This window comes from Aythya ferina (assembly GCF_964211825.1).
Source record: "Aythya ferina genome assembly, chromosome: 1".
In the NCBI taxonomy this organism is placed as follows: Eukaryota; Metazoa; Chordata; class Aves; order Anseriformes; family Anatidae; genus Aythya; species Aythya ferina.
This window is the reverse complement of record NC_140296.1, coordinates 206610422-206624214: the sequence shown is the minus strand read 5'-3', so window position 1 is coordinate 206624214 and position 13793 is coordinate 206610422. Positions and strand designations below refer to the sequence as shown.

Sequence of the window (13793 nt, the reverse complement as noted above, 5' to 3'; positions counted from 1 at the left end):
GAGCTACAAAATCAAAGATCTCAACACAGGTGGTTAAGGGACACTACAACTTAGAAGCAATATTAAATGCTTGGGATAATTGTTAAGAGTTAAGCCCAGGTGTAAGACTATTTCCTGCATGATTTGTGTCTCCACAGAGATATCAAGAAGTGACAATATTTTTAACAACTAGTTTAGCAACAAACCCCTGACAAGTACTTACGATTCCAGTGCTGTGAGAAGTGGATCAGGCTCAGGTATATCCTGGAGTTGATTGCTCTGGTCTCTGCTCAGTCTTATGATATCACACAGGGTCTGGGAAGCATTTGATTGCCTCTGTAAACAACAACAAAGAGCACACTTCAGTGCTAATTCCTCAGCTTGGCTCTTTCTGGCTGTCAGAGAAATTCTAACATAGCTGGGAATGCAAGAAGCTAAATAAATCAAAACTTTTCAGTACCAGTGCTACCATGCTCTAGATTATTTATCTGCTAAGTATGTTTATATGAATTATTAGAAGCATTAACAGATTTTAAAATCAAAGAGAGGGTTTTCCTGAACTTAATAATTAAATGCAGTTAAAGATTCCAGAAAGAGAGAATTGTTTTTAAACTTTCTGACCAAGTGTGTTAACTTGCAAATTTCAAATACGAGTCTTTCATTCTTACTTCTCACTACTCAGGAGGTTTCTTTTGCGTGAGGAAAAATAAATGATTTGATAAAACCCTTTACAATTTAATTACTATGTATTAAAAGGCTTTAAAGTAGTATTTTGGTAAATTAATAGTCTCATTCTGGCTATCAATCAAAGACTGTCTCTAGCTGCTGTATGTGTAACATCTTATGCTGTAATTTAGCATTCATCCATAAGACAGTGCTGCTGAAGACGTACAAATCAGCATGTTACTTCCCATTCGTTCTCTCAGAGGGGACAATTTTTGCTGCAGTATGTGGAGGGAATCACACTGTTCGTGCTGACTGCTGGCACTCGCAGGCATCTGTTAACAACTGCCCCATCCCCACATAACACAAAGCTGCAGCCAGAGACCAACGTGCTCCTGTTCCTTCTGCTCAGCATTGGGGGTGGCAGTCAGCACCCAGCTGATAGCATAGCAAACCAAAATCCAGAACGAGAACAGCTGGCCTGGAAGTTTTGTTAAAATTATAGAAATAAAAAAAAAAAGCACTAATGTAATTTAATACTCACCATGTCATTCTCATGAGCTCAGAGAACTGCATCTTGTACATTTTAACTGAATGTTTACTTACTTATGGTTTAAAAAGACCTGAAGGCTACAGTGAAGCAGTTAATTTGAAAGTTTTTCAACTGTCTATTTCAAATAGCTTGTTCCTACTTAAATATTATATATATATAATATATATTTTTTATTATTTATTTGTTTGTTTGTTTATTTATTATATATATTTATTATATATATATATTTTATATATATATATATTATATATAGCTTGTTCCTACTGTAAATACTGAGACAAACTGATGTAACACTAGGATGAACTGAGAAACCTAGTAAAATTAAAGTCAAAACCAGATCAAAAATAGAAGAAATCATTTCAATATCGCACTCTGCAATGAAGGGACAGGGTGTCCATCCATGAAGATCATCCCTCATTATCTCCTTCTATAAGGCACTTGGGCACCATTCAAGGAAACACAGAGAGGTTCTTCTGAACCTTACGGGACCCGCTATCCATAAACACAAAACTTAAGTCTTGTCATACTCACATCCTCATCCTGGCTTGAATGGATCAGTTCCACAAGTCTCTGAATAATTTTTGCTTCATTAAGCCACTAGAGGGAAAGGAAGGAAAAAAAAAAAAGAAAATCCTTGTTTGGTATCACAGAATTCAAAACAAGAGGATCTTTGGGAAGCTTTAAATTGTATTGGCTTTTTGATAAGGGAGAGCCCTTTTCTTTTATTTTAGAATCAAAGATACAGGCAATACATGATCTCCCAAGGCACAGATACAGACGTATTTTAATTTGCATCAGTATGTATACCCTGCCCAGGAAAATAAAAACCAAAATACTTTGGAAAGCATGCAACAGGTCAGCCATAAATGCTGTCTCACCTGAAGCAGCAGTGGCGTAACTACCACCACATTTTTCTCCTGCCACTTCCCATCCTTACAGTCAGACTACTGCTTACCCTAAACCATTGCTCAGACTTTGCCATGACCCAGCAGTGCCACCCCTGGACCTCACCTCCTTGCCCTATTCCACACTTCAGACCACTTCCTTTTCTTAGGGCAAGCTTTATCTCCCTTCCCTGACCACATGTAAGCTAAGTACGCCATCTGCAAATAATGCATTCCAGTTTCCCTCTTTCCAGCTTCACCTATAAGCTCAAGTTCACCCTCCAACCCAACCACCTTCACCCACCTTCCTGTGGTCTTCATTCCAGGCAAATGGCTAGATCTGTAACATCAACCAAACTAATCAGCCAAATCAGCCAAACTAGTGCATTCTCGGTCGCTTCTGAAATGACTGACCAAACCCTAATTAAAAGGAAAATTACTCTGGAGGTTTCTGCAATGATATAATCTTCCATCACCCCTCAGATGAGTCATGGAGAAAATGAAGTCTCCTGCCTTCCACTGCTTTGTAAGAAAGCTCTGTGCATCTCTTCTCCCCTCAAACACTAATTTTTGGTATCTATTCACATGACTTCAACTATGGCAAACCCTTATCTTGATTCTTTACCAGTTTTGTTCTAGCAGCCTTCCTACAGACCCCAACCTGTCCTCTCCAATGCCATGTTGAGCGTGACGTATGTCTGATTTAGAACAAAAATCCAAGATCACTATTTTCAGTGACTTTTCCCATGAATAATACTGCTGTTTTCCTACTAAGCCTGCAACATCTCACTTTGCCTCCTTTCTGGAGTCCCCAAAATCCTTCCAGCACACAGATATGAATCCAAGTATTTCATTCAAGGCTGTATTTTCAGATCTGGTTTCTGGAATTTCTTCTTCCTGACACCCAGTTTACCCCAAAGTTCAAAAAAATGGGTTCCTAAGACAATTCTCCTCACCACTCTTCCTAAAAACCTCTCTTTTCAGATGCTTCCACTGGTTTCTAGTTTCCCAGCACCAAAATTAAACCCCTGACCCTTCTCGAGCCCACCGCAGCAGAGCTGACCCCTTGCATGTCTTGCTGCTTGCCTTGCCATCTCCGTTCCACTAACAGCACCTGTCTGTCCTCATGTGCTCACCTGGCCAACACACATCTTTTCTCTTGGATAAGCATCTCAGTACGACGACCGAAATCCTTCTTTCAAATCCTAAACCCCAGCCTTCTGGTAACTTACCGAAACAGCTTCATCAAATGAATGAAAATCTCCTAATTTCTATCTTCAAAAACAAGCAGACAACCCTTCCCCACCCCCCGCAGGAATCTATCCGTTATGCCTACTGGCAGCCTCTGTAACAATAAAATTACCCATCCCTGGTAAATTATCTGTAACAATAACATTACCCGTCGCTGTGGGATGTTTACATGCTTCATTCTTCATCATCAGTTACACACCACACGTTTACACAGCACAACCACGAGCCCCGATTTTGACTGCGATCTCCGGGTATCCCCACAGCATAAACAAATTACCCAACTCCGATAGCAAAGCCTTATATTCATTGATACCTGCAAGTTTCCTCTGTTCACACAACAAACTCCAGACACAGCACAGTGGCTGTTTCTGCCCGTTTCTTACCCCATGCAGAACCGACCTGCCAGCCCCCATCGGCAGAGGAACTGTTACCTGCCAAAGCTCCCCCTCTCCTTACGACTTCTGCAGCCCAGCAGAAAGCTATTTATTGGCACTCCCACATTATATTTTCTTTCCCTTGCAGAGCACGGTAAGTCAAACCCCAGCCCCTCACTGTAGTTCAACTTTATTTTGTATTCTGTAGTTTCAGCTTCATCAACACCCTCCCCAGGCCCCAGACCGGCTGCACCTCCGGCCCTCATTAAACAAAGAATTAGTGTTAAGCAAGGACAAGTGGGTTTGCTCTTTTTGCCTGGACTGTCATGATCATGGGCTCTGGGGAAGGCAGACGGCCAGAGAGGGGTACTGAGGAGAGGGAACCATGATCATTCATCCACACAGAGGAGTCACTGCTCCTGAGAGACACAGAAAATGAAATCCAAAAGCAAAATAAACTGCAATAATCCGTTAAGATCAGAAGAGCAATACCAAATTTTGGTGAATTAACAGGCCCCCAGCATATCTGGAAGAGACCGACTTCTCTGTCTCGAGGCTGTGGTCGAAGAGATGGGCTCTGACATGACAGGAGGAGGAATACTCCTCAGTTCACTCCTCACGCAGAAGCTGTGGTGTTGGCAGGACTCTGCTCTGCAGGCTGCAGCACAGCACCGCCACCCTCAGCACCTCCCTTGGGACGAGACTCACGCCTGACACAAACTTTCTGACCCCGTGCAGCCCAGCAGCGTTTATTCTCACCGATAAATGATGCAGCTGCAGGGAGCGGATGGACAGAAACTCGTGTTTATGTGTGGCAGGTACCGCAGGTAGCAAGGGGCTGCCACAGAAGGGGCCTGAGACCACAGGGACTCCAAGATCAGTGCAACCACAGTGAGGCACACAAGATGGCCGCAACCGTCGGCTGGGGCAGCCACATCTGGCGCAGGGGAGGCCTCGAGCCACCGGAGCCCCTGAGGGCCCGGAGCTTCCCCCAGTGGAAATAATGGTGCTCACATGCTCTCACTGAGGCACTGTGCTGCCAAGTGACCGAGTTATGAGGCGGGGAGTTGAGAAGACAACGTAAGAGCAGCATGGACGAACAGAATTTAAACAGCTTCTTTGCAGTGTGGAGATGTTCAGGGTTTCCTGGGCCCTCTTTGTGCATGGAAGAAGGGACAGCTGGAGACTACGCAGAAATTAGAGGATGGAGGCTCCCAAACCATGAATGGCTGGAAGCTGGCACCATGAGAAAAGCACTTTCATCACCTTTCCTGCTGGTTCGGGAAGCCTCTGGCAGCTGCTGCTGGCCACCTCAGCCCTGTTCCACCTTGGGAGCTCTTTCTGTGAGCCCAGGCCGCAGTTCCCTGCTCACCTCCCATGCCTGCCTCACGTTCTGCCCATGGGGTCGTCCCATTCTGCTGCTGTGCTCTATCTCTTGCCCTCCTCTGCGATGACTGCCCTCCCACAGAACCTGCTACTAGGCTCAGCAGCTGGGCAGGCCTCGCAGGAGACGTTACCAGTAAAAAGAAGAATCCACACTAGGGTTCAACACTACTAAATGTTTTCATTAAAGACTTGAAAATGGGAAAAAATGCACCCTTAGCAAGTTCATGGACAACAGCAATTCGGGGGGCAGCAGTAGATATGCAGGAGGAAGGAGTGTCATTCAGAGGAACCCAACCATCATGAGGTGCAGGAGGTAGGAGGAGAGGCTGAGAGTGGGATTTTCTTAGACCAGGGAGAAAAGGAAACCTTACTGCCATCTGTGAGTGCCTAACAGGGTGGGGAGAGGCGACAGAGCTGGGCTCCTCTGGCAGTGCCACGATGGGACAAGAGGCCCAAGCTGCCCAAGGGAAATTCCAAGAAGTTTTTGGGAAACCAAACCTCTACGTGAGGGTGGTCAAACACCGGATGAGGGCTCAGACAGGTCTCCCCACTTGGAGATACGGAAACCAGGCTGGATAAGGCCCTGAGCAATCTGCAGTGGTGGGACCTGCTCTGAGGTGGCAACTGGACCTCCATAGGGGTCTTCCAACCTGCACTGTGCCACAAATGGATTTTGCAGGTGTTGTAGGTCAATGCTTGAAAGAGTCTGTTATTAGGACATCAACAAAACTCCTTCTTCTAAAACTTGCTGAAAATATACCTAATAGCAGTGTGACTTTGGCTTGGATATTCCTCATCAGCCCCAGAAAAAAAGTTCAGGCTTTTTTATTGAAGGCAGCCGTCAAACAAGGGACTGCAGCAATCAACAGCCTAAGCTGTCTGATTCTTTTGAGAATCAAAACATCAACAGACACTCAACCAAAGTACTCACGTTAAACTTCCCTCAGCTGAGGACTGATCTCACAGGGGGACAACCTTTGTTAGCACAGAAAGGTATCTGCATTAGCCTAATCCAGCCCTAGAAGCTCTGTTTCTTTAGGGTACAAATAGAATAAAAAGTACGCCTTTTTTTTTCTTGTGTTTTGTTACCTGCAAAAGCAACAGAGAAAAGCAGGTCAACGTGCAGTTTTTGTGCTATGATCATAACCCACATTAGGCTCTGATGAAAAGGCTCCACGATACTCCAGGTGCCAGAGGTGGGAACTGGAACATCAGATCGACCAAAGCGGTGCAGAACTAGCAAGGGGTTTCTGTGCAGTCAGACAGCCTGGGAAGCCGCGGGGCCTCGTCGCTCTTCACCAGCACCAGGGAGAAGAAACTGATCCATCCAGGACAAGCAGATTTCTCATCAGAATACCACCGATCACATCCTCCCAGTTACTAAGGAAACCTTATCAGCTATGTGGACTGGTGTAACCAAATCTGCAACCCACAGGTGGAGTTTTGCAGCGAGAGCCCAGTGACTCACTGCTCCCGCTGAGTCACGCCAGGTTTCTCCTTCAGACCTGAGTCAGGGAAGACAGACTAATTCTTCTCAGTAAAGATTATAAAGCAGGAGCTGGACTTTTTACACTCCTGCAAGCAGGAGAACGTGAAGTGCACAAGAGACATCCAGAATAACTGGATCTGCCTCACGTGAATTCCAAGTATATGCCACCAAAATCAGACGTGGAGCCCTCTCATAGTGACTGTGTCTCTGTGTTTTTCTGGGTAAGACTGTACAGTGATAACATGCAGACAGAGGACAGACTTCTTTGATGCCATTTATCTGTCCTGATATTAAAATGCTTCAAGAAGTAACCTACATTTGAGCCTTCCTGCTGCACAAGAAGTAAATTATTTAAAGTCAATATCATTTCTTTTACAAATTTACAGAGACATTTCAGGATCAAATGACAGTGATCAAAGAAAATATGCTGTCATCCACCTGTACAATGTAGGTTTTGTCCAAGGATATTAAAAGGTAAGGGCCTGAAAGACAAGCTACCTGGAAGGGCCTCCTTAGAGGCTTCTCCCAAAGACCCTTCCAATATTTCCAACTGTGAAAGTCCAAAGCAGGAAGGAGATAGCTCTGTAAAGACACACCGTGGACAACGAATTATTTCACCTACAGTGCACCTACCCATGGGCTGCTCAACCTGGAGGTTTCCTCATGCAGTGGTGCTTCTATCAAACCCAGGACAGAAGTACGTAGGAACAGCATGTGCCAGCAAGGTTTTATTCGTGATGGCACTGCTCTTCAAAGCAACAAAATCTGAACTACACAAACAAAGCATTCCTCTATCATGCATTAAAAGAAGGAAATGAATAAAGAATTATCATACTGTCATGTAAACTGTATGCCCTCAATTGCAGATTAGGGAAGAGAAAGGGAAAAACCACCACAGACTCTGCAGACACTGTAAGAACACAAAATGGCACTGCCAACCTTCTCTCTGCTCCTACTCGTCCACTTATCTTCTCCTCCTTTTCAACTCCCTTATCATTGTACAAGGCCATGCAAAAAAATAATAAGAAAAATAAATAAATAATAATAATTAAAAAATAAAACAAGGAATTGATCCAGCTGAAAACAATCCTGGCAATGAACACAAATAAGAGAGGTGTTTTCACAGTCGTATCGATTCCCCAATCCATGTCTCTCTACAGCCACACGAATACTCCAGCTGGCAAAGATTCAAGAGGAGCTGGATGGGCAGAACAGGCAGCAAGAGACAGTGGAAGCAAGACTGCTGCTTTCTGTGGCAATGCCAGCTTCAAGTGCTCATGGAATTGTTGGCTCTGCTTCACTCGGCTCTGGATGTCAAACACTGCACTAACACAGTGAGCACCTCCATCGAGGCTAACGTCATCCCAGCAAGGAGCAGCCAAGGAAACTTCAAACACGCTGAAAAAAGGTCCATTCAGCAGGAAACAGAACAAAGAACAGAGCCACCAGTACCACCTAGCAGTCTCGGAATCTGCAAAACAGAGAACTACAGGCTCTTGTGCAGTTATCAGGGAGTCTCTGACTTACCAAGTCAAAGGCACAATGTGGATATCAAACCCTAACAAGAGATGCTGTGAGACTTGGTATGCAGAGTATAATTTTACTTAACTTAAAGGTTAAGATATCCTCTTCATAAATCTGACATGGTAGAGCAGCACCTTTCCAGGCAGCAAGGAACGTAACAAACCAACTGAAGTTTGCAGCAGAATTTTGCCAGCACAGCTGTGTCAGATGGAAACGTGCTGGGGCTCCCTCAACAGCAGCACCTTCTAGTGAACAACAGCACTTCTCAAACTCTTCTGGAACAAAGTTTTAGCTTTTGCTAAGTCACACAAATGCACAGTAGAAGGCGTTTTGTTGCTCAGATGGCACTCATGCTCTACTTGGGAAGTAGCTGGAGCATAACCTTGATACATTAGACCTCCTAAAATATCATCCAGTAGAAATGTACATCAGTACCATGCAGACCTTAAAACATCAAGTGTAATTGCTGTCAGTGTTACAAAAATAATGGGTAAAGAGCTAAGGCACAGGATGTCCATGCAGAACACCATCTACTGCATGGAGGAATACGTGCAGATGGGGAACAACACCTGAACACGGCATTTAATTTCCAATTGCTGCCAAAAATCAAGATTGCAAATTAACTTTTCTGATTTTCTGAATATATCACCATAATTACAGATATAAGGCCGCTCTACCCATTCAAACCCACATTTCAATATTGCTGCTACTTTCTGTCCTTCTGAAGAGAGTCCCCATGCCACCAGATTTTAAACTTCTCCAGGATAATATTTACATTAAGACTATTTGGAAAAAAAAAGTCAGGCACACCTCCAGTGCCACATGGTATCTTCAATTTGTTTTTTGTTTCTTTTTTGGACTGTGTGAAATCTTTAACAGGTGGAATTCAGGTAACAGGATGGGGTTAAAATATATCCCATCCAGATTTGACAGTTTATGGCTGGTTGTTTTTTGGAAGCCTGGATATTTGGAAGTTTCCTGGATGGAAGCCATCCACCAGGGAAAAAGCTACTCAGTTAAAATGTCATTTAACATCAGAAGGAAAAAGAACTGCATTTACGCTGGTAATTACTTTGCTGCACTATTGCAATGCCTGTCCTGCATTAGTGAGCCCTCTGCTTAGCCCCAGTATCTTGGGTGCCAGCAGTGGTGAGCAACCCCAGCCCTCAGCCCTCGGGCCATCCCTGCCTGCATCCCTGCCTGCATCTGGCATCCTCCATCGTCACTTTCCAACATCAGTCCATCTCTTGAAGACTTTTTCCTCCCAGTTCTTTTCTTAGCATTACTATGTGATTTCTAACCAGTTTGAATTGCTGACTTTCCTGTTAAAAAAAAATAAATGACTTCCTTTCATGGGTGAATGCCCATACCAGTCTGAGGATCGATTTACACCTGGACTTTCTCCTTCCCTGAAGCAGCAGGAGTACTGCACTACACCCTGCAAGGCCGGGAGGGGGAACTGAGCGATGTCATGATCTATCGCGAGGCTCTGCAGAGAGCGTCCGCTTGCTCTGCGAATCACTGGTGTGCTCAGTGCTCTGGACACAGAAGACTTGGACAGGAAAGCCTGCCAAACGTGTAAATACTGGTTGGGTTTTCAGTGACATGAGTACAGTTTTCCATATGGCACACCGTTCTTGTGGGTTAGTGAGCAGGAGCCAAGGTAGGCTTTCTTCCTGCAGTCCTACATGACTGCTCACAGACGGGGGGATGAGGCAGCCTCACCCAGACTGGGCTATGAGGGGAGAAAAACTCGCCCTACCTGTACAGCAAACCAAGTGTCTCGGTGAGGTATTTTATAAGGGTGCATATTAAAGAGGAAGGGGGAAGAGGAGACACGGGATATCATCTCCAAAAATCTCATACACCCTTGAAAACGGTGAGGAATTAAACAAATTAGTGTCCCAAATGATTAGTATGAAATTCTGAACACTGGGAAAGATTACGAATTTCCTTTGTCAGAGCAAAAACAGCTAGAGTAAACACTGGTTGCTACATGGAAAAACGAGTCGAAAATCCTTTACTGCCAGCGACTGACCCAGGCGCGCTCTGCGCAAGCAAACAGGCTGACGTACCCAACGGGACCAACGTGCAGACTCCAGCACTAACAAAAGCAGCTCTCAGAAGAGTGGATCCACTCTCAACACAAATGACAAACAGAATTATATTCCTTAACAAACAAACACAAAGCCTTGTTCTCATCTTGTAAAGAAAAAAGAAGCAAATTCTCACATTCAGCACTTCCTGCCGTAGAGTCGCGGGCTCCACGCAGCTGATGAGACGAAGCAGGAGGTCCATCATTGCTGATGTATCTATATGCTTTAGCACCAGGCTAATAAATTTGTCTTTTTTCCTCAAGAATGCAATCACCTAAAAATAAAAACATCACCATCAGCTGCCAGCACAACAAACAGACATAACAGCACCAGACTTCCTATACTTCATGTTCTTTTCTCAACCACCCAGCCTTGATGCAGAACAGCTACAAGGTTGAGAAACTCTCCAGACAGCAGACAGAATAACATTCTCATTTCAAGGCAGTAGTAAATCAGATCTTTTTTGCTATCTTTTCTTTCCTCTATGCCCCACTGAAGTAAGAGTATCAAGGAATTAGTGAAGCTGGAAATTTTTTCATTGCACTATGGCTTTCCAACAATCTCCATTTAAAATAATACCTCTGAGCTGGAACACGTCTTTCTCTAAAACACTATACAGCACGTTTCCAGCACCTCTTTTATAGGAGACTGAGGCATGATTTATATAACAAGAAGGTTCTGGGCAATGATCAAAGGCTGTATCAATACCTTTTAGTACAAAAATAAAGCTTTAGCACAGGAATATCCCTATTATTGTAATTCCAGAACAAAAATTACATAAAGGTGTCCAAACGAGTCAGCAATTCCCCCAACCAAGAAAGTTTGAAGAACTTTTCAAAGCAATTCCACCCTTAAAGAGTAAAGCTGTTTTTCAGCTCTGAGAATATAGTGAGAGCATGAGGACAGAAAGGACCCTGCTGTGCAACACCAACCGTGATAGTGAATTAATTTGTGCATACGTATCAGGACAAATCTCATCTCTACCTGTTCCGTTTTTCTTGCAATGAGATTCCCAATCGTCTTACTGAAGAAACTGGCAAGCAACGGGTTCAGTGGAGGCTCGTGATCCAAGAAGTCATAGAGGATATTCAGTAGAGTTTCATCCCCTCCTAGCTTGTCGTTGATCTGGGGCACGTCCGAGGTCAGCAGTTCACAGGCCGTGTTTGGGTATCTAGGATGGAACAAGAGCAACTAAAGGTGAAATGAAAACTCTCAAGAAAATCTTCACTTCTGAAAGTTACAAAGTAAAGAGCAGGGGGATCACCCCTCTTGGAGATGGGGGGAGCAGAAAACAACAGGAGAAACGAGGGTCATCTCCATTAATGCCACATTTAAGGAAAAACTGCTTCCTTTGCACATCACCTGGGGGTTTTTACCACTGAATTGCACATTTCAGCTGCCTGCAAATTACAGTTAGTTCTGATCATTAGAAGTGGGGTTTAATCAGTTTCAGTACGCTTAACATCTCTTGAAGTCTTTTAACATAAATCCATTTGCACAAGCAAAATTAACCTAAAATTTGAGGGCTGATTTGAAGAATGCATATTTAGCAGGTTTCTGTGATGTTTCTGAAAAGTTGTTCTTTCCACTACTGGAGGTGAATTAAAAATGAACATCCATATTACTGACTGCAGATAAAGAGCCGGTCTGCTCGAGTGCTTCAGGTTCTAAGCACGAAGAAGCATTTCTGAAGCCCAAACTTCCCAAACTGAGTGGAGTTCTGACCCTTGATTCCTAAAGCAGTTCTGATTGTTACCAAGTGGTACAGAGAAATACAAAACCTGAACCTATCTGTTTCAGCCTGAGTCATTTCCTCTCTGCAGGCAGAGCTGGTAATCTGTTGGTGGTTGTTTGTTTTTTTCAAAAACAAAAGGCAAATTTGCTACATATTTCAAAATCAGCCAATTAAATTAATAACATTAAAAAATCCTACCGAATAGTCTTGTTGCAAATGCCCATTCATTCCTTAGTGCAGTCACTTTCCAAATAACAACTGTGCCATTCCATGAGACACAAGTCCAACACATTTTTCCCATTTTAGCAATCCTGTAAGGTGTGCTTTTTGTAACTTTAGAAACGAGCTGACTCCAAAACCAATACGAAACCCTTCTGCAATACCATGGCCGTCACTACAACACAGAGAATACCTTGACTTCTGCAGAACAAGTGAACTGACGCAACCTCTCCATATACAGATTTCTTCTAACCTTAATTTCAAATTAAAGAAAAATGCAAAAAAGAGTTGGGTAAAGAACCAGGAAATGCTCATGTCTGCCAATTCCCTTGCAGTAAGACCTGTGACTGCCCTACAGAGCCCAGGTTGCAGCACTTATCTGCTGTGCCTTTCTCTCAGCTGAAGAGTCAGGCTCCTGCCCTCAGCACCTGCAACAGAAAGCCACAAGGAAACCCTAACGGCACCGCCTGAGCCTGAAACTGGGCCCCCTGTGCCCAGCCCTGATCTCCCACCTCCCCAAGCCCAGCCCCGTGGTGCTTCCTAACCTGCCGACCCCCTGGCAGAGAGGGAACCGTGCAATTACTGCAGGTACTCAGAAATTTTGGGGCAGGCAGGAGGAACACTGTTGCTGGGCAAGGCGATGGCACGCTCGCTTCTCAAGCACTGAACAATCACACCACCCTAAAACGGAGCTGCCAGGACCATGGCCAGGGGCAGGACACCAGGAGAGACAGTTTTGGGTCTGACGCTGTTCTTGGCACCTGCAGCTCCTTCTCCTTCTCCAGGTGGCTGCCTGCTTGCCTGCAGCTCTGCCCAGGCACCATGCACACACAGCTCCTGCCCACCCTCAGCTTGTGCTGGGGCTTCCAAAATTCCAGCACACCAACCTCACACCCACCTTTACCCTCTGAACAGCCCCTGGTTTGCTTTTCTTACACTCACTCAATAGATTTTTACTCTGGAAGATCCCACACCTCAGCCTTCTCGGTGTAGGCCTGGCTTTATCCATCCCAGTCCCATTCGCTTCTCAGCAAGGAAAACTCTTCGTGTCCTGGCAGCAGGTGAAGAGCCAAGACTGCCTTCAGCCCCGAGCACAGCTGGTGTTCGCTGTCTGTGCAGGACTTCCAGGACACCCAGACTGAGGATTTCCAGGATGTAAAAGCCGATCTGACGCCCACCAACGTGCACATGTAGCTTGGGTCATCAGCCAGCAGTGACTACACTTACTTTACTTCTACTTGGCCATAAAATACCATGAAACCTTTCTACCGTTTCATTTAACCAACCTCACTGATTTTACAGGTCACCATCCCACATTACAACTCACCCTCCTGCTTGTTTCAGGCAGGAATACACCAAACAGGTTGGGGCTCGGATTAGTGCAAATCCAGGAAGCTGGAACTGCCCGTTTCTCCTTCGCATGCATTTCCTCTCTTTAAACAGTTAATAGCTGATAACAGAGCCCTTCTTTGCTCTCCCCTGACAGCTTGTTTTCTCCAGGCTTTCCTTAGTATCTGAAGGAGACTTCTGAGGGAAGTGCTCACGCCACGCGAGGTCCACGGCCCTCACTGTCCCCATTACTCAGCTCCTGGAGACCTGTGAAGCCTGACTTCCCTCTAGAGGAGCTGGACTGGGCAATG

At 44.8% G+C, this 13793-nt stretch overlaps 1 protein-coding gene across 3 annotated transcripts in view; it reads right to left on the bottom strand.

Moving 5' to 3' along the window:
- Positions 1 to 13793, bottom strand: part of PPP6R2 (protein phosphatase 6 regulatory subunit 2) — a 106052-nt gene that overhangs the window by 50673 nt on the left and 41586 nt on the right. For all 3 annotated transcript variants that reach the window (XM_084520611.1, XM_084520609.1, XM_084520610.1), the window contains 4 exons: positions 11184 to 11370; positions 10336 to 10473; positions 1727 to 1792; positions 203 to 315 (listed from right to left, as the gene is read on the bottom strand). In XM_084520611.1, coding sequence (XP_084376737.1) covers positions 203 to 315; positions 1727 to 1792; positions 10336 to 10473; positions 11184 to 11370 — 504 coding nt within the window. The remainder of the gene's footprint in view (positions 1 to 202; positions 316 to 1726; positions 1793 to 10335; positions 10474 to 11183; positions 11371 to 13793) is intronic.